The 24,300-nt window shown below is 42.7% G+C and overlaps 1 protein-coding gene and 1 long non-coding RNA gene across 4 annotated transcripts in view; one reads left to right on the top strand and one right to left on the bottom strand.

The window, feature by feature from the left end:
- The first annotated feature begins 11,565 nt into the window (after positions 1–11,565).
- The window catches only part of MYOCD (myocardin), a 120,494-nt gene continuing 107,759 nt past the window's right edge, over positions 11,566–24,300 (top strand). For 2 of the 3 annotated variants that reach the window (XM_017892393.1, XM_017892392.1), the window contains exon 1: positions 11,566–11,917. Coding sequence is in view for 1 of the 3 variants with exons in the window: in XM_017892392.1 (XP_017747881.1) it covers positions 11,863–11,917 (55 nt within the window). In the remaining 2 variants the exon portion in view is untranslated. The remainder of the gene's footprint in view (positions 11,918–24,300) is intronic. The other variant, XM_017892394.1, reaches the window with a different exon arrangement.
- LOC108542399 (uncharacterized) overlaps positions 16,780–24,300 on the bottom strand; it is a 37,330-nt gene continuing 29,809 nt past the window's right edge. The window contains exon 3 of the long non-coding RNA XR_001889267.1: positions 16,780–17,106. This is a non-coding gene — a long non-coding RNA (uncharacterized LOC108542399). The remainder of the gene's footprint in view (positions 17,107–24,300) is intronic.

Consider the following 24,300-nt stretch of genomic DNA (forward strand, 5'->3'; position numbering starts at 1 on the left):
CCAGGCTCCAGAACCCGTATCCTTTGCCTTCACTAGCCTCTGTGCTGCTGTAGCCAAAGATGAAGACATACAAAGCTACCAATGACTAGGTGTTTCATTAATCTTCTCTCCAAACCGAAACCGTCTACAGCCACATAAATTTTATCGGATCTTCTAGGATTCTTATTTGGTCATTTTTAACAAATTTTCTGTCAAACACACTGGAGGATATCCTAGACGCGTGTCTTGAAAGCCGTAGACACAGATACTGTTCTTTAGTTTTAAATGATAATGTAACAAAATCCTGGTTTTATTAATGGAATGGGTCAGTACCAAGGTCAGTTCGTAATAAAGAATTTTCCAGAAAAAAAAAAAAAAGAAAAAAAGAAATTGGCAACGTACTGTAAGAAAAGACTGCATGAGCCAGGAAGCAACTTAGAGATGTTTAAATCTTCCCTGACATGAATGCTGGCCACCCAGGGGAATAAAAAAAAACACCTGTCCCAGCCAGGCAGAGATTCAGGCAGGGTATGTAGATACCCAGAGAGGGAAACCTGAGCAGCCTTCTCAGTCATCTGTCACATTAGAGGCCCCATGTGTCCATGAGTCACACAGAAGCCTTGTGACCAAGACCTGGTCTTAGGTCTGTCTCCAACTAGAGAGGCCACTGTTGGTGAATCAGTGACTCTTTGTCCTGTGTCCATTTTTTCAATGGTACAAAAGTTTCTTAAATCTCTCAAAGGATTGTGATGAAAAGTCACAAAGGAAAATACACACAAACGGGCTTTAAAAAGTTAAAATTACATATGACATTGGAGAAAAGAAGCATAAAAACAGTGCAATTGTGAAACAGGAAGGTCCTTGTCAAGACAGGCGTATGACAGCTAAGGGCTGTGAACTGCTGCTGGGATATTGGGCAGGTTAAAGTCTGAGGACCGCTTGAGTCAGTTTCTATAAAACTGCATATCTGCTCAAATCTTAGGCGCAAAAAGGAATTTTGCTCCAAAAGCCTTCAGTGGATCTGAATGTCCCTTGGCCATTTGCTGGATTGAATGATTAAGTTTTCTTTGAGTGAACACCGGGTTCCTGAGACCGGCTTCCTGAGAGTATCGCTGGTGGACAAGCCTCCCACTGTGAATTTTCTTTACTGTTATTATAGCTGGTTTTAATAGCATCTGGAATTTTTCCTTTTCAGACATTCTCACTTGGAATGTACTAATTTTCATAGTCAGATGTTGGTTTTAGCTAATTTGTTGTAACTCTTTGAATGGGCCATGCTATTACCAGAGAGAGAAAAATATCTTTCCCAGTGTCCCCTAAAATGAAAAGCCCCGCTTCCTGACTCATAGCCCTGGAGATGTTGGGGGAGGTGAAGAGACTTAGAAAGCTCTTGAGAAGGGCTGGGCACAGTGGCTCATGCCTGTAATCCCAGCACTTTGGGAGGCCGAGATGGGTGGATCATGAGGTCAGGAGTTCAAGACCAACCTGGCCAAGATGGTGAAACCCCGTGTCTACTAAAAATACAAAAATTAGCCAGACGTGGTGGCAGGCACCTGTAATCCCAGCTACTCGGGAGGCTGAGGCAGAGAATTGCCTGAACCCAGGAGGCAGAGGCTGCAGTGAGCTGAGATCGTGCCAAGCACTCCAGCCTGGGTGACAGAGCAAGACTCCATCTACAAAAAAAAAAAAAAAAAAAAAGACATGCCTTCTAGGGTGGGGGGAGGGATTAGCATTAGGAGATATACCCTTAATGTAATATGACAGTTAATTGGTTAGCACACCAACATGGCAGCATGTATGAGCATATGTAACAAACCTGGCAACGTTTGTGCACATGTACCATAGAACTTAAAGTATAATTAAAAAGAAAAAATAAAAGAAGCTCTTCAGGGATTTTCTATCCACTAAAGAGACTGCCGCTTTCCTCCGCCCCCCCTCCTCACTCCCCTTACCTAAGGGTGGTGCTTCACCAATTCCTTAGCCATAATAGGCATCCTGAGTTAATGAGATGAGGCATGCATGATTTGTAAGGTCACCTGAAGCAGCTCAGGGATTTATGGGCCTCCATTCTGTTTTCTGCAAAGCGGGGGAGATACTAAGCAAACTGAGAGAAGGGGGGAGTTAGGAAACAGAATGCAACCAGTTGCAAAAAAGAAAGAAAGAAAAGAGGCCGGGCGCGGTGGCTCAAGCCTGTAATCCCAGTACTTTGGGAGGCCGAGACGGGCGGATCACGAGGTCAGGAGATCGAGACCATCCTGGTTAACACAGTGAAACCCCCGTCTCTACTAAAAAATACAACAACAACAAAAAAAAAAACTAGCCGGGCGAGGTGGTGGGCGCCTGTAGTCCCAGCTACTCGGGAGGCTGAGGCAGGAGAATGGCGTAAACCCGGGAGGCGGAGCTTGCAGTGAGCTGAGATCCGGCCACTGCACTCCAGCCTGGGCGACAGAGCGAGACTTCGTCTCAAAAAAAAAAAAGAAAGAAAGAAAAGAAAAACATTTAGAAGAGAAAGCAAACTCCCAGATCACACTTTACGAACCAGAAGAGGTTTAAGTGTATAGTGTTGTATTAGGCCCTGAACAGAGTGAATCAGAACAAAACAGTTGCTACACCCAAGCATCACACAACAAACCCCTGTTGGGCAGCTGCTTTTTGAAAGCCTCCATATATCATGCCTTGGTAGAATCAAAGGATACAGGACCAGCCAAAGCTCTCAAGAAGTATGTAATCTATTCACAGAAGAAAAGACAAAAGACAATAAACACTATTCTGTATATAATAATTCAAATACAAATTATGTCAAAGGGCAGTTTATTATGGAAAGAATAATAGAAACTTAGCAAAATAGTAATAAAAGGAAAAATAGATATTGGGTTATAAACATAAATGAAAACTATATTCCTATGCTCCAGGAGCCTTCAAACTAGTAGAGGAATTTTTATGCTAAAAAAATAAGATGTCCCAGGCACGTGGCTCATGACTACAATCCCAACACTTTGGGAAGCCAAGGCACTCAGATTGCTTGAGCCCAGGAGTTTGAGACCAGCTTGGGCAACATGGCAAAATCCCTTCTCTACAAAAAATACAAAAATTAGCAGAGTATGGGGATGAGGTGGGAGGATCCCTTGAGCCTAGGAGGCAGAAGCTATAGTGAGCCAAGATCACAGCATTGCACTCCAACCTAGGCAACAGAGTAAGACCCTGTCTCAAATAAAATAAAATAATAAAATAAAATAAAAAGTAAAGTTAAAAATAAAAATAATTGATGATACTTTGAAAATGCAATAACAGGCCGGGCACGGTGGCTCACACCTGTAATCCCAGCACTTTGGGAGGCCAAGGCAGGTGGAGTTCAGGAGCTCACTTGAGTTCAGGAGTTCGAGACCAGCCTGGCCAACATGGTGAAAGCCCATCTCTACTAAAAATAAAAAAAAATTAGCCGGCATGCCGGCAGGTGCCTGTAATCCCAGCTACTCAGGAGGCTAAGGCAAGAGAATCGCTTGAACCTGGGAGATGTGGTCATTACTCACATTGACACTGTTTAAATGAGCCGAGATCGCACCACTGCACTGCAGCCTGGGTGACAAGAGCAAAACTTTATAGAACGAAGGAAAGAAGGAAGGAAGGAAGGAGGAAAGGAAGGAAGGAAGGAAGGAAGGAAGGAAGGAAGGAAGGAAGGAAGGAAGGAACAAACGAATGAATGAACGAACAAGGTTGGGAAGAAAGGGGAGGAAATAAAGGAGGAGAAATTGACAAGGGCCATAGTATGTGGAGCTTTCTATGTCACACTTAGGAGCATGGACATAATTATTTGGCACAAGAGAGCCAAAAAGGAGTTTAGGAAGGAAGCAACATGATCCGCCTTATGATTTAGGATTATCCCTTTGGTGACAATGTGGAAGATGGACTGGAGCAGGGAAAGCCTAAGAGGAAGAAGACCACTCAAGAGACACATGTAATAAACCAGGAGAAAAAATCAACAAGAGCTTGAAATAAGGAAGAGGCATTAGCGATAAATAAAGGAGGTACATTCCGTAGATATTTTGGGAGGAGAATGGATATGGCATGGTGATCGATTGAGGATAGAGAGAATGCAGAAACACAGATTGTGGCCATTGTCCCCAAACTAGTAATTATGTGGACACTTTTTCTGATTCATTGGAATGAGCAGGAAAATTCAAGAAGTAAAGTGTGGGAAAAGGATTAGGTCTGAAGGGAAGCTTGATGAGAGGAAGTAGTTAAACTTGGTTTTGCACCTGTTATTGTCAAAGAGCTTTTGCGAAATCAAGTGGAGAAAGCATTTGGATATATGGGTCTAGAGCAAAAGAGAAGAATTTCAGAAAGATATACAGCTTCGGAAGGAGTTCTAAGAGGAAGAAAAGAAGCAGCAATGATCAATTTCAAGAGAACCTGGAAAAACAAAGATGGATAAGTGTCTACTGGAAGACTGGGTGATCATTACTCACATTGACACTGTTAAAATAGAGGGGGAAAAAAAACAAGTAAAGTTGAAGAATTTGCACCCTGAAAATTGCATCTACCCAGTAATGAATGACAACTATGAGTTCATCTCCATGCAGCACACTTCTCCATTGTCCCTATTCTCTATGGCAAACAAGTCACAGCAGCGAGACAGTCCTCTCAGATATAACTTGGACCCCAAGGACACTATCATTACATGGGTCCAGTGCAAACAAGCTTGGGCAATATCTCTGTGTCATATAACCTAAAGGCAAGAATGGAGCTGGAATCACGAATGGTTTGCGTTTACACACTGCCAGAACGCTCACCGTTTCTATTCTACACTCCTCTTCACCCCTCTTAAAGTGAGAGTAGCAAGGAACCAGGAAGACGAAGAAGAGGCCACACAGGGGTGCATGACTTTCAGCATGGTGACCCTGCTACCTAGTAAATGCGGCCCAACCCGGCGGCTCCAAATCGGGATGAGCACATTGTATTCCCTTTTCTTGGGCAGGAACTAGGATGGAAAAGTGCAAAGAGAGAGAGGAAGGGTGAAAAGCATTGCTGGCTGTCAGGCAGACTCAGAAGGGGCTATGACCGATCCTGCAACTGAGACTACTTTCTTTATGTTGTTTAAATCTTTGTTTAAATTAGGCAAAAATCCTTTTACATTCACTTTTATGAAAGAAAGCAGGTTATGTTAATAGTGTGGCTGACACGAGTTCCATCTGTGCTTTCATGACATTAACTCATAGAATAATGACACCGGATTTCTAGTTTGTTGAGAGTTTGTGGATGACCCCTACCACGATATTCTTAGCCCCTAGAGGTTCTGGACCCTATCTGCTTTATCTTTATATTCCTTAGAGTGCTAGAACACAGTCTGTGCTTAATAAATATTTCTGGAATGGAAAGAAATTGAGAGGCTGAGGTTGCATTTCTTAAATAGGTAATTCTTCAAGTAGGTAACTTGATGGTACATACTTCATCCTTGCCACTGCAGTCAAGTTCTTGGAAAGCAGAGGATAAATTTCAGAACAGAGTTCACCAAGAAGGTTCATAGGGGGTCTGACTCAGTGTGCAGACCTGCCCTATTGGCTCCAGAGCTGGACTCACCCTTCCTCCCCACCCCTGCTCCACACACACACATACAGACACACACACTCTTGCATGGGCCTAGTGGGTGCTGGGAGTAACTGAGGGTTTTAGAGAGTTCAAGGTGGAAAGGAGAGAAGGCAGGATGCAATTAGAAAGCATCTCTACATTATCATTTCTGGTCAAATTGACTAAAGAATCTTAGAAATAAAAAAATACTAAATCTTCCATGCTACTGTTAGGCTGTGATTTCATTTCTCATTCTGTGTAAAAAGTCAACCTTGCACTTAAAATCATATTTATAATTTTGCATTCATTTTTAAAAGAACCCTCAAATTTTATAAGACTCAGATCATACAATTTGGATCTGCTCCTGGCTGACCTATAGTGTTTTAATACATTTTTTAAAATTACAGATAGTTCTTTTTTTTTTTTTAGAGACAGAGTCTGGCTTTGTCATCCAGGCTGGAGTGCAGTGGCGTGATCTCGGCTCACTGCAACCTTTACCTTCCAGGTTCAAGCAATTCTCCTGCCTCAGCCTCCCAAGTGATTTTTGTATTTTTAGTAGAGACGGGGTTTCACCATATTGGTCAGGCTGGTCTCAAACTCCTGACCTTGTGATCCACCCACCTCAGCCTCCCAAAGTGCTGGGATTACAAGCATTAGCCACTGCACCCGGCCTAGTTGTTCATATTTTTAAAAGCTAATACCTTTAACATTACAACCTGGATTTCCAGTGTCTTTGAACAGTAAAGGAGTACAGCAATGAGGGCCTGTGTTCCTTCCCTCATGGCTACAGTCACCTAGAGCTAGATCATGGCTGCCCTCCTTGGATGAGCCATCTGCTGTCCAGTTGGTTTCAGGAAATCCCCTTCTGCCTACATTTTCTCTTACCTCTGGGTCACTCAACTCATTTGAGTTTGCAAACCTATCTCTCTATGCATGCCTGCCAGGCACTTGCCACAGTGACTTGCTGACAACCCTAAATGCATTTCCTTTTCCTTTTTCTTTTTTTGAGACAAGGTCTCACTCTGTCACCCAGGCTGGAGTGCAGTGACACAATCATGGCTCACTGCAGCCTCAACTTCCCAGGCTCGGGTGATGAGGTGATTCTCCCACCTCAGCTTCCCATGTAGCTGGGACTACAGGCATGTGCCACCAAGCCTGACTTGTGTGTGTGTGTGTGTGTGTGTGTGTGTGTGTGTGTGTGTGTGTTTAGTAGAGATAGGGTTTCATGTTTCCCAGGCTGCTCGCAAACTCCTGGGCTCAAGTGATCCACCTGCCTTGATCTCCCAAAGTGCTGGGATTACAGGTGGGAGCCACCATGCCTGGCCCCCTAAATGCATCTTAAATGAGCTAATGAAAGATGGAGAAATGCTTCTCTGAAGTTACTTATTCACCGATGTGTGAGAGAAAAAAAGAGAAAACAGACAAGAGGTGATACTGGAGAGAGGTCCTGAAGAACTGTTCATGAGATCCATTCACACAATAATGACCTTGGTGGGGGAAGGGGATTTGCTAAGAGAGGACCACAGGGAGAATTCGAGGTCCTGAGGTTAACATAGGTGAGCTGTCCCTCTGCTCACCACACTGTCCCCTGTCTGTGACCCAGCCGCTGACCTCATGGTGCTCCTAGGAAAGGAGATGTGTTAGGGGTCAAGATTTAAGCTAGTGACTCTGCACTGTACTTTGGACTCGCACCAATGGATATAATCACTTCCATTGTGGCTGAAGGCTGAGGACCACAGCTGCAGAAGGCAGAATTGAAAAGTGACCTCTCAATGAACTATCCCCTTGGATAATCTCCTCTTCAATATGGGAGAGACCAGTGACTGTGATGGAGGCACTGTTATGATTAGTTACATTATTTAGCAAAGATGAAGAGGTTTTTCAGACATAATTAAAGTTCCTAATTACTATGACTTGGAATTAAAAGAAAGATTATCCTGGGTGAGCCTGACCTAATCAGGTGAACCCTTTAAAAGAGGACATTCTCAGCCAGGTGTGGTGGCTAACGCGTGTAATCCCAACACTCTGGGAGGCCAAAGAGGGCAGATCACCTGAGGTCGGGAGTTCGAGACCAGCCTGACCAACATGGAGAAACCCCTTCTCTACTAAAAATGCAAAAATTAACCAGTGGTGGTGGCGCATGCCTGTAATCTCAGCTACTCAGGAGGCTGAGGCAGGAGAATCGCTTGAACTAGGGTAGCAGAGGTTGCGGTGAGCCAAGATTGCGCCATTACACTCCAGCCTGGGCAACAAGAGTGAAACTCCGGCTCAGAAAAGAAAAAAAAAAAAAAAAGTCTCCTGCTGGCCTTGGAAAAAAAGCCAGCCATTGTGAGTTCTAACACTGCAAAGACCTGAATTCTATCAACAACCAGACACGGAGCTTCTCATGGGACTACCACCCCAGCCAGCGCCTTGAGTGCAGCATTGTTAGACCGTAAGCAGAGGTCCCAGATAATCCATGCCTGGACTCCTGACCATGAAAACTGTGAGACAGTAAATATGTACATTGTTTTAAGCTGCTGAATGTCTAGCAACTTATTACACCGGTAACTAACAGCAAAGGAGAGAAAGATAAAATGAAGGGGAAGGAGACAGAATTGCTTGGAATCTTCATGAGTGATTGGAGGTGGTTGGGGCAAGGGAAGTAAAAAGAAGGGTCCAAAACACACCAGGTCCGGGCACGGTGCCTTATACCTGTAATGCCAGTGCTTTGGGAGGCCAAGGCAGGCGGATCACCTGAGCTCAGGAGTTCAAGACCAGCTTGGTTGGTCCTGATGGAGTGAAGCCCCATCTCTACTAAATATACAAAATTACCTGGGCTCAGTGGCACGCATCTGTAATCCCAGCTACTCGGGAGGCTGAGGCAGGGAGAATCTCTTGAACCCGGGAGGCGGAGGTTGCAGTGAGCCCAGATCACGCCACTGTACTCCAGCCTGGGTAACAGAGCAAGACTCTGTCTCAAAATAACAAAAAATAAAATAAAACCCACCAAGAAGAATTGTTCTGGGCACCCCACATGTATTGTTTCATTTAAACATCCCAACTCTTCCCGGAAGTATTTCTAACTCCATTTTACAGATAAGACGTTGAGCATCCCGGAGAACCCCAATACTTCCCTCCGAAGTGCAAGGTTATCCTGATTCAAAGATCTTTCTCACACTGGAGGCTCATGTCTTGCCTCTGTGTCACACCACGGGCTTACTCCAGGCCCCGGGAAAGAAGGCCGTGGAGTAGCCTGGCAAGAGAAACACACTCCAAGATGGTGACATTGCAGGACAGAGCCTGGCGGCACGCCACTGCTGCATTAGCCCTGCTGCTTCTGAGCATAGCAGCCTAGGAGTTTTGTTTTCCTTGGGAACATCTTCTCCAAATTCCATCCCTCTCCATTTTTGTTTTTTTTTTTTTTAAACCAAAAGTGCTTGGCTAGAGAGGAGAAATGATGAACTTCTATATGAGCATATTTATAACCATAGATATTCCAAGCCATAGGGGGTTTTCAGGACATATGTCAGTAACTCCACACTGTGGTGGGAAAATTGAGGGGGTCTGTGGTTACTGGTATTTCCCAAACTTACTGAAAAAAAGAAACTATGCTTCCCTACACACACACATGCACGTGCGCCCACACACACTCCACACATACACACACACTCCCAGGCCTGCGGAGAGAAAAAACAACCTACTCCTGGCCAACTCATCTAGGTCATGCAGACCCTACATTCAATGCTGGCTTCAGCTAATTTCACCCCAACTTGCACTGAAAAAAATAATTCTCTGCCAAGTTGCCATGTATCTCTTCTCAGCCCCAGAGCCTTAGGGATAAAAATCTGTTTGGCGTTTTCTTTTTTCTTTTTTTAATGTTGCTCAAAATAGTTTTCCCTGCTCAGATAATTTTGCAATATTCCTTATCCCACCAATCTCTTCCCTGCAGAGTACCTCCCTGCCACACACATCTCAAAGCCGGTCGGAGCCCTTCCAGACTCCTGTGTGCACCCGTTCCCAAACCTCCCTCCACTTTTCTTCTTCTCATTGAAGACCAGGGGGCTGGGGGTTGACTAAAGACCAGGAGAGGTAGAAGAGAAAGAAAGAGCTCAGGCGGAATCATGCCCTCTCCCCCCATGTTCATGTCCTAATCCCAGGAATCTGTGAATAGGTTACATTATACAGCAAAGGGAATCCAGGCAGTAGATGACATTAGGGAGGATAATAAACTGACTTTATGATAGAGTTTATTTTTGCAGTAAGGTAAATGTAGAAGAGGGAAGCAGAAGGTGGGGAAGGGAGCGTTAAAGCGATAAGATGCACTAAGAACTTGATCCATGATTCCTGGCTTCAAAAATGGAGGAAGGGGCCACAAGCCAAGAACTGGGGCAGCCTCTAAAAGCTGGAAAAAGTGAGAAAATCGATTTTCCCCTAGAGCCTCCAGAAACGGACACAGCCCTGCCGACACCTTGATTTTGACCCACTGAGACCCACTTTGGACTTCTGACCTCCATAACGGCAAGATAATAAATGTGTGTTGTTTTAAGCCACTAAATTCGTGGTAATTTGTTATAGCAGGAATGGGAAAATGACGTTACATAACCGCTGAGATGCTCCCGCACCCCAAATCAGCCTAGAGTCGGGCGCCCAGGCCAGGACTACATCCCCAAAGAGAACATGGACGGATTGTTCTTCCTGGTCTCTGACACATCAGCAAGAACGTGTCTATCCCTGAAGACCTTATTTACAAAAGCGACCCACTCAGATCCAGAGAGTAAGCTCAAGGGTTAACCCCTCTAATGTGTTTTCAGCAACAGGGCATGGGGCAGAGGCCGGGACTCAGGACATTAGAGGTTGTCCCCATGAGCTATTGTCACCTCGGGTCTCCATCTGTCACCGACTGATTTTTTTAAGGACTCATAGTAGAGACATAGGCAGGCTTGTGTGTGATAGATGACACCCGGGGCCCACGTGCATATGAAGGTGCAAATAAACCCTAATTATATACGTATATAGAGTGGGTTTTATGTTCTGAGCCACCAACTATTAAACCAGCTTCTTGAGAGATGGGTCTCGGTTTTATTTCATTGATCCGTGTGCCTGTAACACCTCGGCCAGATGCACAAATAACTCTGGGTCGTTACGGAATGGATTTTCCCCTAAGGACAGACTCATTCGTAGGCAGAGTTTTTGAGCCTTCCCCAAGCTAAGCCTAACCCGAGGTCTGACTTGCCCCCTGCTCCAGAGCCCCTCCCTGTTTAGAGCCCGGTAAGTTTTTCGCTCCGACTCAGGTATCTTTTCCCATTCCCTCGGGGTTGTGAGGTGTGAGCGCTGTGTCGCAGCTGGATCTCCAGATGCACCGAGTCACATTTGTCTCCCAAAAAAGCATATCCTAGAAAAATGAAAGTCTTTCCATTTTCCCCGTGGAAATGCATCTCAGTCCCGTATTGGAGCTGCGAGATACAGAATCGTCTCTGCCAGTACCCTGAGCCCCCTGCAACCCAGGAGAATGCGTGGGCTCCGGTCCGTCGGAAGCTTTTCCTCTCAGCGGTCCAGCTTATTTCCAAATTGCCCGGCGCGAGTCGTCCCGCGGGCGCGCACGCCCTTTCGCGCAGCCTTTGAAGCCGGCTGGCGGGAGATCCCGGCCGCTTCCCTTTCGCAGGCAGAAGCCGGGCCGGGAAAGCCCCGGCTGCGCACGCCCATCCCCAGGCCCTCGGAGCTCCCAGCGGCCGCCGCAGCCCCGCCCACCACCTGCAAGCCCCGCGGCGTCGCAGCCCTTCCGTCTTTCCTCTGGGCATCGCTCCTTAGCTCGCGCCCTTCTCCCAGATTCCCGACCCCCGGCCTTGCTCCCGCCCTGTGGGCCTCGGCGGCTGCTGGGCCCGCTGCAAAGAGTTAAGAGCCGGCTCCCGAGACAGCTCCGGCGGCTCCAGGTCCCCAGGCCCCGCTCGCCGCTCCTGATTGGCTGAGCGCCTGTCAGTAGTAAAGAGTATCAGATGGCAAAGTTGGGACCTTCATAAAGGCGTGGTGGCGATTCTCCGCAATCGCCGGCAGCCTATGACATCAGCCAGGAACGCCTGGGATGCCGCTGCTCCTGGCCAACCTCCGAGGAGGAGGAGGGTCCCGCCGGCTAAGAGTTAATTAGCCCCGCACTGCGAGGGGGGAGGCGCCAGTTTTCTGGGGACACTGGCTGCCACTGTACTCCTACCCAGGGGAGCTCACGGAGAGTTGGATGAATTCTGGGTTGTTAGCTGCGGTCAGCTGGGCTCCCGGGAGCCTGTTGCTGGTGGCGAACAGGGGGCGCCTGGCCAAGGGACCAGCGGCTTGCTGAGACTCAACATGACACTCCTGGGGTCTGAGCATTCCTTGCTGATTAGGAGCAAGTTCAGATCAGGTAGGGCGAAGGCATTTAGCATTCCTTCTTAAACTTTCCTCTTCTGCAATTCTCAACTCTAGAACTGCTTTCCAATAAATGTTTCAAAGCCTGCCAGGTCTCCCGCAACTTTGTTCCCCAAAAGCACATTGTGGAAGCGAAGAATTTTATTTGACTTTGGGGGCCTTTCGTGTCTTCCGTTGTAAGTGCTTTGGGTGGTTGAGTGTGGTTGTTCATCTGTGAAAAGGCCAATCCTTTTATTTTATTTTATCTTATTTTCTCTGCATCTATGACTAGAAATTTTGAAGGGGTACATTCGGAGGGAGCAACTTTGGAAATGAACAAATAAGGGATTTCAAGTTTGGAAGCTGCGTAGTATCAGTTATAATCGCTGAGAAGATGAACCTGATGTTGTGTTAGGTACAGGGGTCACTTAAAATGTAGCTAATCCAAACAAATGTATTTCCCAAAAAAAGTCACTTGGGGGAAGTAAAAATAGCAAATTTGGAGCACACCAAGTATTTAAAATGACATCACTGTAGAAAAAAAAAAAGAAAGCCCAGTGCCACAAATATTTTTTCCCAAACCATCTGATATTTATAAATAGAGAATTTCCCCCAAAATTTCTGTGTTAGTGGCACATGGAGAAACTTCTCAAAGGACGCTGAGTGGAGGTGAGTGGAAGGGAGAGACGGGAGCTCTGACCGCTTCTCCAAAAGAGCTTGTACACGCGCCCATGGAAGGTGTCTGTGTGGGCCTCCGTGTTTGGACAAAGCAACACTTGACTTCTGAAGTTATTTTTCAGTAGCTCTGTGTATAATGTTGATTTTAGAAAACTGATTAACAACACATTCAATACTGTAGGACTTCTACTTAGATTGATTACTTTTATGAGAACTCCGATGTGAGCATTAGACATAACAGGTGTCAGAAAGACGCTGGCATAGTTTGCTAAGCTAAGTTTTCCTTAGCCCTTCTACATGGGGCGAACTCAATTGTTTCACTTGGGATGGATGGTTCAAAAAGGAAAAATGTAGATGCTGGGAGGTAAGGTTCATCTCTGACTTTCTTAGATGCCCTCGGATTTTAGATGCCTGTGGGGTCAGCTGGAGATTTTCTTAGGATCTTCACTGTTGACGCAAGTTGAAAATTCAAGAGCTTAGGCGGTCACGAGCCTCACTGTCCCTGAAGCTCTGGGATGAGTCTGCCAGCCACCGGGGTCGGCAGTGGATTAAGTCCTTCCTTTTCATGGTGAGGTGAGGCAGTTATCTGTTAATTAGCTAGAGACCTCACCACTGCTTTGTATTTGGTCAAAACCGTAAGGCAACACTGCCACCTTTCTGAAGAAGAGAGGATGTAGATTTGTTTTGTATGAAGCTGCATTCATATCAAATGCTTACTGGCCAGTTTAAATGTGGAGGGTCTGGTGGTGCTGGTTTGTCTCTAACAGGATTTGGTGATATACTGGATAGTAGACTTGCAAAATGCTCATCAATCCCTCCTTCAGCTAAAGTGCAGTGGAGAGGGAAGACAATTTTTGCAGCGCTCCCAACTTCCATCTCAGTGGATTTGTGGAGTCCTGGTGTCTCCTAAGTAGACCCCGAAGACCCTGATCCTGGAGCTTCAGAGAATTCCAGCCTCACTTTTTTTAAAGTTGTGCAGGCCTTTGTGTCATAAGGAAAGGTAGCTTCGGGAAAACATGATATCAAAGCGGAAGCGGGCATCCTTAATCCTCCCGTGGTTGATAAACAGGGAATCTGGAATCTGAGATGCAAGCATTGATAGTCTCTTGACAGACAGGAGAAAAAAAAAAAAAACAAGTGGAATGTAAAACTTAGAAAATGTAATGTTTGAATGGTGGTTATTCTTTCCGGAGGTAATTACTCCTACAGCTGTGCCAGCACTGAGGTGGAGGCAGGCTAACGAGAGGGTCTTTCCTTAAGAGAACGCCTTTTATTTTGTCACCAGCAATGAAAAAGGGCCTTGACTCTATTTTGATTTCTCTCTCTCTTTTGCTGTTTTCCCTTCTCCTTCATCATCTTCTTCTCCTCCTCCTCTTTCCAAAACAATTCAAACTGTAAACTCATAAAACTGTTTCTATCTCACTGTGAATATTTGCTCTGATAGTAGATCGTGGTATTATGTATTCCGTTAAACATATTTCAAAAAAATAAATGCAACAGAATTGTTCTGTGATTACAGCAAGAGACTCGCTGTGACAGGGTTTGTTTATAAGTGAGGAGATAACTGCTTTTACTCTCAAATCATCATCCATGTCAACCATGGCCGACCAACTTTCTATAAGCTGTATTTGAGTGACCCCGTGATTAAGGACGAAATTATGCTACAGCAGCAGTAAGCTCTGAAAGTTTACATGTATGAACATGTTTAGTGACATAAACTCATTCGAGAAGCCAAAGGGTGTCCTGGTTGAGTGGGTGGGTCTCGGGGGCCAGACTAGCTGGGTTCTTAATAGTCGTCTCTACTTATTAGCCACATGATCCTGAACGTTAGGTAAATTACATAATTCTCTGTGCCTCAACTTGCCTCACCTGAATAATGAGGATGACTATAGGGTCATTGTGAGAATTAAATGTGAAGTAGAGAACTTCAAAAATGCCCAGCCCTCAGAAGGCTCCTACAAAACATTTTTCTATTATTAATATTGAAGTGCAGTTGGACCCCTAGTTGGTCACTTTCTCTGAGTCTCAGTTATTTAATCGGTAAATGCTGAGGTTGGATTACGCGATGTCTTAGACCCCTTGGGTAACATTTTATCGTTCTCTGAAAACATGTAAAAATTGGCTGGGAACAAGTATAACTGTGACTGCGCTGTGTGGCAATTGTACATGAAGGAGAGGCAGTTTACATGAATGGAGTCATTTGTGCTGATTTTAAACTAACTGCATTTTTCCAGTTTTTAATCTTCTCATGTTGTTTATTCAATATCTAATCAGTGTCACTATCAGCAGTTCTCCTCCATATCAATCTTCGTGTCCTACAAAACACACAGGGAGGTACGTATGTGTGCCACACACAGACACACACAGCCCTCAGACACAAAGGATTGAAAGTGGAGAGAGAGGTCTGTGAATGGACGTTGCTTCTAAAGAATCGTTGCATTTCTTTTGCTTCTCTCTCCCTCTCTTTCCCACTTCCCCATCTTAAACCGCCCAAACAGAGGCAAAGTCTGGCAACTGCCATGACCTTGACCCCACTCCCACAAATATAAACTTGTTCAGTTTAGCAAATAAAAATACAGAATGCCCAGTTCAGTGTGAATTTCCAAGCAATAATGATTAATTTTTACTATATAGCAGTACTTGGGACATACTTTTCTCTGAAATCCAAATTTCACTGGGCCCTCTGTATTCTTTTTGGCAACCCTACCTACAGACTGAGTGGTCTTTGATAAACACTTTCTGCTACCCCATCCAATATCCTATCAAGCTCTTGAGATACTCTGGATTCCCAAGGACTCCTCAAAATGCGAAACTTGTGTTTTAGGCATGAAAGGAGAAAACTCCAGGTGGGGAGGGGGTACCACGAGAAGGAACCCTAGGTCCTCCGGATTACAGCCAGCTTATGGGTGAGGAAGAACGTGGGAGCTTCACCTCTCTCTGGTGGTCTGGGAAGGAGGAAGATAAGCTCAGCAGGCAGACCGGTGCTCAGGCAGCAGAGTATCCAGGGGTTGTAACTGTAGTTAAAAGAAGGCAAGGAACACGCAAAGCAGGCACTCATGAGGCTGTGGCTGAACTCAGGTAGTGCGACCCACTCCACTATGTTCTTCTACTCCAGCAGACCCAGGATCAGGCCTCCGGTGCCTGTGTTGGTAGCTTATCCTTTCAGAGAGGGCAAGGGACATCTTAGCAGGACCCTGCAGTCATCTCTCTCTGTCGTTTCTCTGTTCTCCATCCTTCAGACAACCTAAAATGATGACTGATTCCTACTTTAAGCTAAATCCTCCATACCTCTGGCACTGAATTTTCTCTCTCAGGACTTGAGGTTAGCCTAAGAGGTCGCCCCCCGAGATTTTTATCATTATGGACACTATTGAAGACATTTTCACCATGAGCTTGAGAGAAGCCCAGACTATCTACCTTCATCAGCAATTAGTTTTCTCGTTTAGAACAAATAATTTAACCTACAAGAGTGCCTCTCCCATGATCTGTAATATTTCCCATGATCTGTAATATTGTTTGTGTTTGTTTTTTATGTTTTATTCTCTAGCACCTAACACTGCTGGGCACAGAGAAGGTACCCATTAAATATACGTTGAATAAATATGTTTTATTCTTCCTCCAAAGTCTATTCAAAAACATTAAAAGCAAACAATATAGGTTTACTGTTAGGCGTGTGTTTGTGTGTACTGAAACTAGAACAAAAAGGAGAGCAGTGAATATAAATACAAAAGTCAAAGTTATAGCACAGTGGAAGATGCTAAATGAGGAGGTAGGGGTGTAGCCCAAAGGTAAGAACCAGGTTATCCCTATTGTTCTTAGGTTAGTCAGTAGTTGTGTCCCTGTGTTGTTAAGCAAATTAATTAAACAAAGGCTCAAAGACGATGGTGTGACAGTGTGTCATGAACCAAGGATTGTGATTAGTTCAATTCTGTGTACTCAAGGTACTTTTTAAAAAAACATATAAATTATTTAAGACCAGGAAGAGTGGCATTTGTCTTTTATCTGCTACAGCATACGACAGAAACAGTTAGCAAGATTGTGTCAAGTTGACTTGAACCAGATTGAATGTGCTCTACTCTAATTGGATTAAATTGAAGAATAACAGAAGTGCAGGGCAGAAGCAAAATGCTCCACCCAGGGTTAGAATTTTACACGCTTCAAAAAAGCCAAACCTGAATAGGAGATGTTGGAACAGACTGTTTTTCGTTTCCTTTATTTTCATCTAATTAGCAAGGCTTCCAGAGCATCTAATGAATGGTGAACGGATATCCCACATCTCTGTCCAGATCAAGGGGGAGGAGCTAGCAGGTGCATTTCACAGGTCTCTGCTTTCCTGGTTCCATTCCTTCTATCCTGTGGGCCGAGTCACAGTGGGAGCTCATCTGGGACTCTGTGATCTTGGGAACATGTTTATATTCCCAGGGCTCTCTGGGCCTCTGTTTCCATATCGGTAAGGTGACTCATGGTCTTCATGTCCTCATACCTCTATGAGGGAAAGATCTTTGTAGAATTATTAAGAGTTTCTTTCTGAAAAGAAAGAAATTAGTGAACCTTTATTCACTATGTGGAAATGGATTACTACTGGATCTGGTGGCTTGTGAGTTGCATGAGAGTTCTCACTTGTGTGTGGAGTAGTTAAAAGTTTTCGATAAACACAAATAAGATTAGTAACAACAACAGCAACCATTACCCCAATAACAGTTTTGCAGCCTTATGATTTTAGCGCTTTGAATTTCTATTTTATTAGGCAGATAATGCTGATATGTTTCAGAATAACTAGTAAGTCAAGCTTTACTTAATGAGTTTTGGATCATTATTCTTAGATAAAACAGAAAGAGGTGTCCAATTTTTGTTAAAATAAAATGTATCATTTATCCCCAGAAATTTAGAATAAATAAAACTGTTTTGTGACTTTTATTCTTCCAGAGCATAGCAAAAGGTTCTCTGGAACTCATGAAGGGAGAATAATGTCTTTCTTTTCTCCTGCTGGTGAGGGAAGATATGTTCTTTCGTTTCACTGTTGGAGTACTTCTCTTATGAGTACAATTCCTCTGACTGATTGATGTTTGCTGTGTTCAGCTACCTTAGATCACTAGAGAAGAAGTTGAATTCAAAGTGAATTAAGCCACTGTAATATTGTAAAATGTATGTATTGGGTTCTCCTAGCTCTCACTTAGTTTGTGCAGCAATGATTAATGGATACACAGACCCTCAAATACTTAGTATATCTCTTTATCAGCAATCCTTCTGACACCTCAGTTTGAACTACTGCATTGAGTATCCTCAACTTGTATCTCCTTCCCCTTGGCCTCTTAAGCGGTACAAAAGCATCAATCAATCAGTTGATTCTCATAAAATATGGTCAAGTAACCCCAGGCAATATCCCCATTTCACAGATGATGTGAAATGACTGGAAAATACCCCATAAACTATTCTGCCTTTTGTATTTCTGGAAACACCCTCTTTAGGAAGCCAATCTTGTTTCCTCCTGCCTGGTTGGGCTGGTTTTTCAGTCCTAGGTAAAGTTCCACAAGGAACTTTTGTTATTTATTTGAGACTTATTGCTCTGTCTGGAGCTTCTAAAAAATGATTCTGAAAAGTTAAATCCAGAAAATGCTGTTCAACATTAATTGAATGATAGTTCAATTGTTCTCCTCAATACATTTATTTTTATCATTTGTGTTCTCTTTCCATCCTTGTCCAGGTGCATAAAGATTTTACAACATGATAATCAGAGTATATACATAAGTTTATACTCAGCCTTTTATCAGTTAGTGTAATAGCATAAATATTTTCAAGCGGCTACATAGCAGCATAATTTTGCTTTAAAGACTGTATAATATTCCCCCAAGTGAGTATATAGTAATTTACTATATACATAGTATAGTAATATAAACCTTCTCCACTTGTATTAGAAAATTAAGCCAGTTATAATCTTTATATTATAAATAACATGACTATGAAAATCTGTGTGCATAACACTACTGTGAAATCCTTCATCTAAAGAAAGAAAATATTTTCCTTCCTTTGGATTGTTTTGGAGGCTACTCATTATTTACAGTAAAATGCCTAAGTGTGGGAATAATGGATCTGAATATTTATAAGCTGTAATGATGGCTAGTGTTTTTGGAGCACTTACAATGTAACAAACTTGACTTTAGGCCTATTTCTATTTGGCGATGAATGCTTGTCCCTACTGTACAACTAACTCAGAGTAACCTTGGGTACTTACCCACTGTTGGCTGGTATCTGATGAGCCTTTCGTACCTTTTTAGTAGAGATTGAAAAGGAAAATGAGTAACAGTTGCCTAATGGCTTTGGAAACTTCCATGTGGTCTGCTATTTAGGGACCACCTGTTACCAAATATGACTCACGCCTCATCAAAAGGGAAAAGAAGAGGACTAGGAGTTACTGAACCTATTATCTGTGGACGTGTTTATCATCTCATTTAATCCTTACAAAAATGTGATTATTCCTATCTTAGAGATGAAGAAGCTGAGGCTCAAAGATGTTAGACAACCTGGAGGCCAGGTATAAACATGTTTGTTCCACTGTCCCATGAAGATTATCTTTATTATAACCAACAGCTCCTTTCTTTCTTTCCCCGCCCCACCCCATAGCCATACACATGTACTCGACCCAGTAGATTTCATATGCCTCTTTCTGGGCTACAACTCCAGGCATATACCCAATTACTGCTATCATCCTTGATTTCCTAAATAGTGATTTATCAAGCTAGTTGTTTCTAGTACTTAACCTATAAATTACACATGCCATTCCTACAAAGTCCCAGGGGTTTTAATAAAACTTGACTTTTTAAACCTCAGTTTATTTGAGAAAAAAAAATAAGAAATTTTTGAAAGGCAACAGCAAGAAGAGATTTGCTCTAAGACATCAAACATAGTTATAAAAGAAATATCTAACAGTTAATACCAGAAGTAAAACAATTATTATCAGTGGATCAGAATTATGTGTATGTGCATGCATATGCATATATCCATTTATGGATATATGCATAGATTTAACCTCTGATAACAGTGACTGTTCAAATCTACAACAAAGTATGTAATGGATTTGTTGAGAAAATTGACTATTTCTTTGGAAATACATACTTTGAGATATTTTATAATATACCTTAAAATAAACTCTGTATAGGATTAAAAAGCTAAGGAAACCTATAAAATATTTGAAGAAAAGAGAGGAGAATAATCTGATCATCTCAGAGCAGGACAAGCCTTCCCAAACTTGTGGCCACGGCCAGGTTAGAAATAAAAATGGACATATTTGGTCACTTAAACATTTTAAAACTCCACAGTAAAATATCAAAATAAATTTTAAGTCAAACTGTAAATTGAAAAAAAATACTTGAAAATATACATGAGACAAAGTTATTGAAAGGACTTACGTGAACAATAAGATTTAAAGCAAACAACTTAAGGCAACAACAATTCAAGGGGAAAAATAATCAGTCAGCACATGAAATATACTCAACTCACTAGCATTCAAGAAAATGCAAAGTGAAAGATCAAGATACTATTTTTTTTTTTTTTTTTTTTTAGACGGGGTCTCCCTTTTTTGCCCAGGTTGGAGGGCAGGGGGGCGACCTGGGCTCACTGCAAGCCCCCCCTCCCAGGTTCACACCATTCTCCTGCCTCAGCCTCCCAAGTAGCTGGGACTACCGGCGCCCGCCACCATGCCCGGCTAATTTTTTGTGTTTTTAGTAGAGACAGAGTCACCGTGTTAGCCAGATGGTCTCGATCTCCTGACCTCATGATCTGCTGGCCTCAGCCTCCCAAAGTGCTGGGATTACAGGCATCAGTCACCGCGCCTGGACTACTATTTTTTAGAAACTTCAAATTAACAAAATTTTAAAATGTTTATAATATTGAGCATTGAATAAGCATGAAGACATAGATACACCTATCATGCTGGTGAGCAATCTATACTGTAAAGTCTTAACAGATACAATTTTATTACAGTTTATAATGCCTAACCCAAAAAAGATGGAAACAGCATAAACATCATCTGTAAGGGAATGATTCATTAAATTACAATATATTCACAGTATAGAATACAATAAAACGCAATGCAAAGCAAAAATAAATGATAAAATTCTTTATGAACTGATGTGAAAAGATCTCCAAAACATATACTTAATTTTTTAAAATTCAGTTTATCAAACAATCCGNACCATGCCCGGCTAATTTTTTTGTGTTTTAGTAGAGACAGAGTCACCGTGTTAGCCAGATGGTCTCGATCTCCTGACCTCATGATCTGCTGGCCTCAGCCTCCCAAAGTGCTGGGATTACAGGCATCAGTCACTGCGCCTGGACTACTATTTTTTAGAAACTTCAAATTAACAAAATTTTAAAATGTTTATAATATTGAGCATTGAATAAGCATGAAGACATAGATACACCTATCATGCTGGTGAGCAATCTATACTGTAAAGTCTTAACAGATACAATTTTATTACAGTTTATAATGCCTAACCCAAAAAAGATGGAAACAGCATAAACATCATCTGTAAGGGAATGATTCATTAAATTACAATATATTCACAGTATAGAATACAATAAAACGCAATGCAAAGCAAAATAAATGATAAAATTCTTTATGAACTGATGTGAAAAGATCTCCAAAACATATACTTAATTTTTTAAAATTCAGTTTATCAAACAATCCGGCAACATATTTTCATTTATGTTTTTTAAAAAGTATTGGCTGGCCGTGGTGGCTCACACCTGTAATCCCAACACTTTGGGAGGCCAAGGCAGGCGGATCACGAGGTCAGGGGATTGAGACCATCCTGGCTAACATGGTGAAACCCGTCTCTACTAAAAATACAAAAAATTAGCCCAGCATTGGTGGTGCCAGCCTGTAGTCCCAGCTACTCGGAAGGCTGAGGCAGGAGAATTACTTGAACCCAGGAGGTGGAGGTTGCAGTGAGCCGAGATCACACCACGGCACTCCAGCCTGGGTGACAGAGCAAGCCGCCGTCTCAAAAAAATAAATAAATAAATAGTATTTATATATAAGTACACAGAAAAAAAAGTTTCAAAGATATAAGTAGAACTGTTGATTATGGTATCCACAGATACAGACAGCAAGACCTTATCTTTCCTTTGCCATTTGCATCTTTTAAAATAAAACGGTATTTGTGTCTACGTAATTTTTAAATATGCCTAAAACATAAGAAGAACTTGACATCCTAATAGCGGTGGGGGAAAAAAAGCATATCTGTAAGTCTTTAATAAAGTAGGCAAAGATTTAAGTGAAGATTTAGAGGATGTGAACACTAAATAATATTTGATTACATATTTTAATCCTCTTACTTGATATAGAATACAATTTTAGACTTAGCACCCACCCCCTGCACATACACACATGCACACACGGAAAGAAGACCATAAGACAGTAAAAAAAGAAATTTCTTTTAAAAGTTAAAAAACTTTAATCCCAACAAGTTGCGAATTAAAATATACCAAAGGTGCTAAAGCACACGCATGGAAAAAAAGCCTGGAAGGACCCGTTCCCAAAATGATTAGCTCTGGGTGGTGAGATTATGAGTAACTTTTAAATTTTCTTATGTTCTTTCTTATATTCTTGATTATGATTATCCAGTATCTCCTATACCGAGTATTATTTGTTTTTTAAGACATGGAGTGATGGGGAGTGGGTTAAGGATACCACATCTGCGTAGCAGCTCACTCAGGAGTTGGCTGAGTCCCTGAGAGGTGTAAGTTGTTCTCAAATTCTCATTAATCCTGGATCATGCTCACAACTCAAACTGCAACAAACTACAACAAATGAAACTTGCTTCTCAACTAAGGGACTGAAAACCCACAACTCTGCTATTAATTTTTGTTGGAAAATCTTAACGTATATATGTGGTATAGGTATGCCATCTGGCTGACTTGGTTTCAAATCCTGGCCTCCATCCTTATTGGTCGTATGATATGAACTCGAGTGCATGCCTTCAAGCTCTCAACCTTCTACTTTTCTATGTGTAAATGTGGAAACAAGAATGCCTCCTTCATTGGAAATTTTGGAGGTTTTAGTGGAAAAGTATATAAAAAGTGCTTGACATAGTGCAGGGATGTGCTGATGTACTTGATAAACGGTAGCTATTTTATCCACACATAAATATTAATTATATTTTAATTCACACTATGCAGCCCTAAAAAAGAACGCGATCATGTTCTTTGCAGGGACATGAATGGAGCTGGAGGCCATTATCTTTAGCAAACTAATGCAAGAACAGAAAATCAGATACCACATGTTCTCACTTACAAGTAGGAGCTCAATCATGAGAACACACGGACCCACAGGCGGGAAGGATACATACTGGAGCCTGTTGGAGGGTGGAGGGTGGGAGGAGGGAGAGGATTAATGGGTACTAGGCTTAATACCTCGGTGATGAAATAATCTGTACAACGAACCCCCATGACACACGTTTACCTATGTAACAAACCTGCACATCCTGCACATGTGCCCCTAAACTTAAAAGTTAAAAAAAGTATATATTATCATATCAATGTTTATATCAATATGCTATGATATGTTAATTTACAATGTTTTAAAATGATTTGTTATAATAAGATATCATATTGATTCTAAATCAACAATGACCAGCCTCTCATGAATTTCTCTTAAGATTCACTGCCCAGTTATTATCATTTCTCTTTTTTATTTTTATTTTTTTTGAGATGGAGTCTCACTCTGTCCCCAGGCTGGAGTGCAGTGGCACTATCTCGGCTCACTGCAACCTCTGCCTCCCAGGTTCCAGCGATTCTCCTGCCTCAGCCTCCCGAGTAGCTGGGACTGCAGGTGCGCACCACCATGTCCGGCTAATTTTTGTATTTTTAGTAGAGATGGTGTTTCACCGTGTTGGCCAGGATGGTCTCGATCTCCTGACCTCGTGATTTGCCTGCCTCAGCCTCCCAAAGTGCTGATATTACAGGCGTGTGCCACCATGCCCAGCCTATTATTTCTTTTTACCCCAGATTGTGCTTGAGAGTTATGAAGGTAATTTTTGTCGTTATATAATTTATATTGTATTTTGCAAAGTGTTTTATATATCTATCATCACTTATTTTTTTCCTTGCAAAAAAAAAACTGAAAAGGCATAATAATTATACTTATTCTCCAGTGAGGTGTGGTTTTTATTTTGGATCTGGTCCTTTCATGCCTCTGAAGATAGTGCCAAGCCTTGTCTGGGTCTCAGCAAGATCACTACATGCTATGAGGACCAGCAAAGGCTCATGGCTGAGCCCAGATCCTCTTCTCTGATAATTGAGAATGCTGTTCTGTCTAAATATAAAACCAAAGAGAGAGAGCTGGAGAGAGCTCTAGAGAACAAAGTTTTGAGGATAGACAGCTGGGGGCAGGCTTCCAAATTATAGCACCTCATATTTCTTTGATGTATTCAACTCTCTCCCCCACCAAAAAAGATAATATTCATTAATATTTTTATTTATTATTATTATTTGAGACTGAGTCTCACTCTGTCACCCAGGCTGGAGTGCATTGGCGTGATCTCGGCGCACTGCAAGCTCTGCCTCCCGAATTCACGCCATTCTCCTGCCTCAGCCTCCCGAGTAGCTGGGATTACAGGCACGCGTCGCCATGCCTAGCTAATGTTTGGTTTGTTGTTGCTGCTGCTGTTGTTGTTGTTGTTGTTGTTGTTGTTGTTGTTGTTGTTGTTGTTGTTGTTGTTG

This window comes from Rhinopithecus bieti, unplaced genomic scaffold, assembly GCF_001698545.2.
Source record: "Rhinopithecus bieti isolate Rb0 unplaced genomic scaffold, ASM169854v2 scaffold_20098, whole genome shotgun sequence".
NCBI lineage: Eukaryota > Metazoa > Chordata > Mammalia > Primates > Cercopithecidae > Rhinopithecus > Rhinopithecus bieti.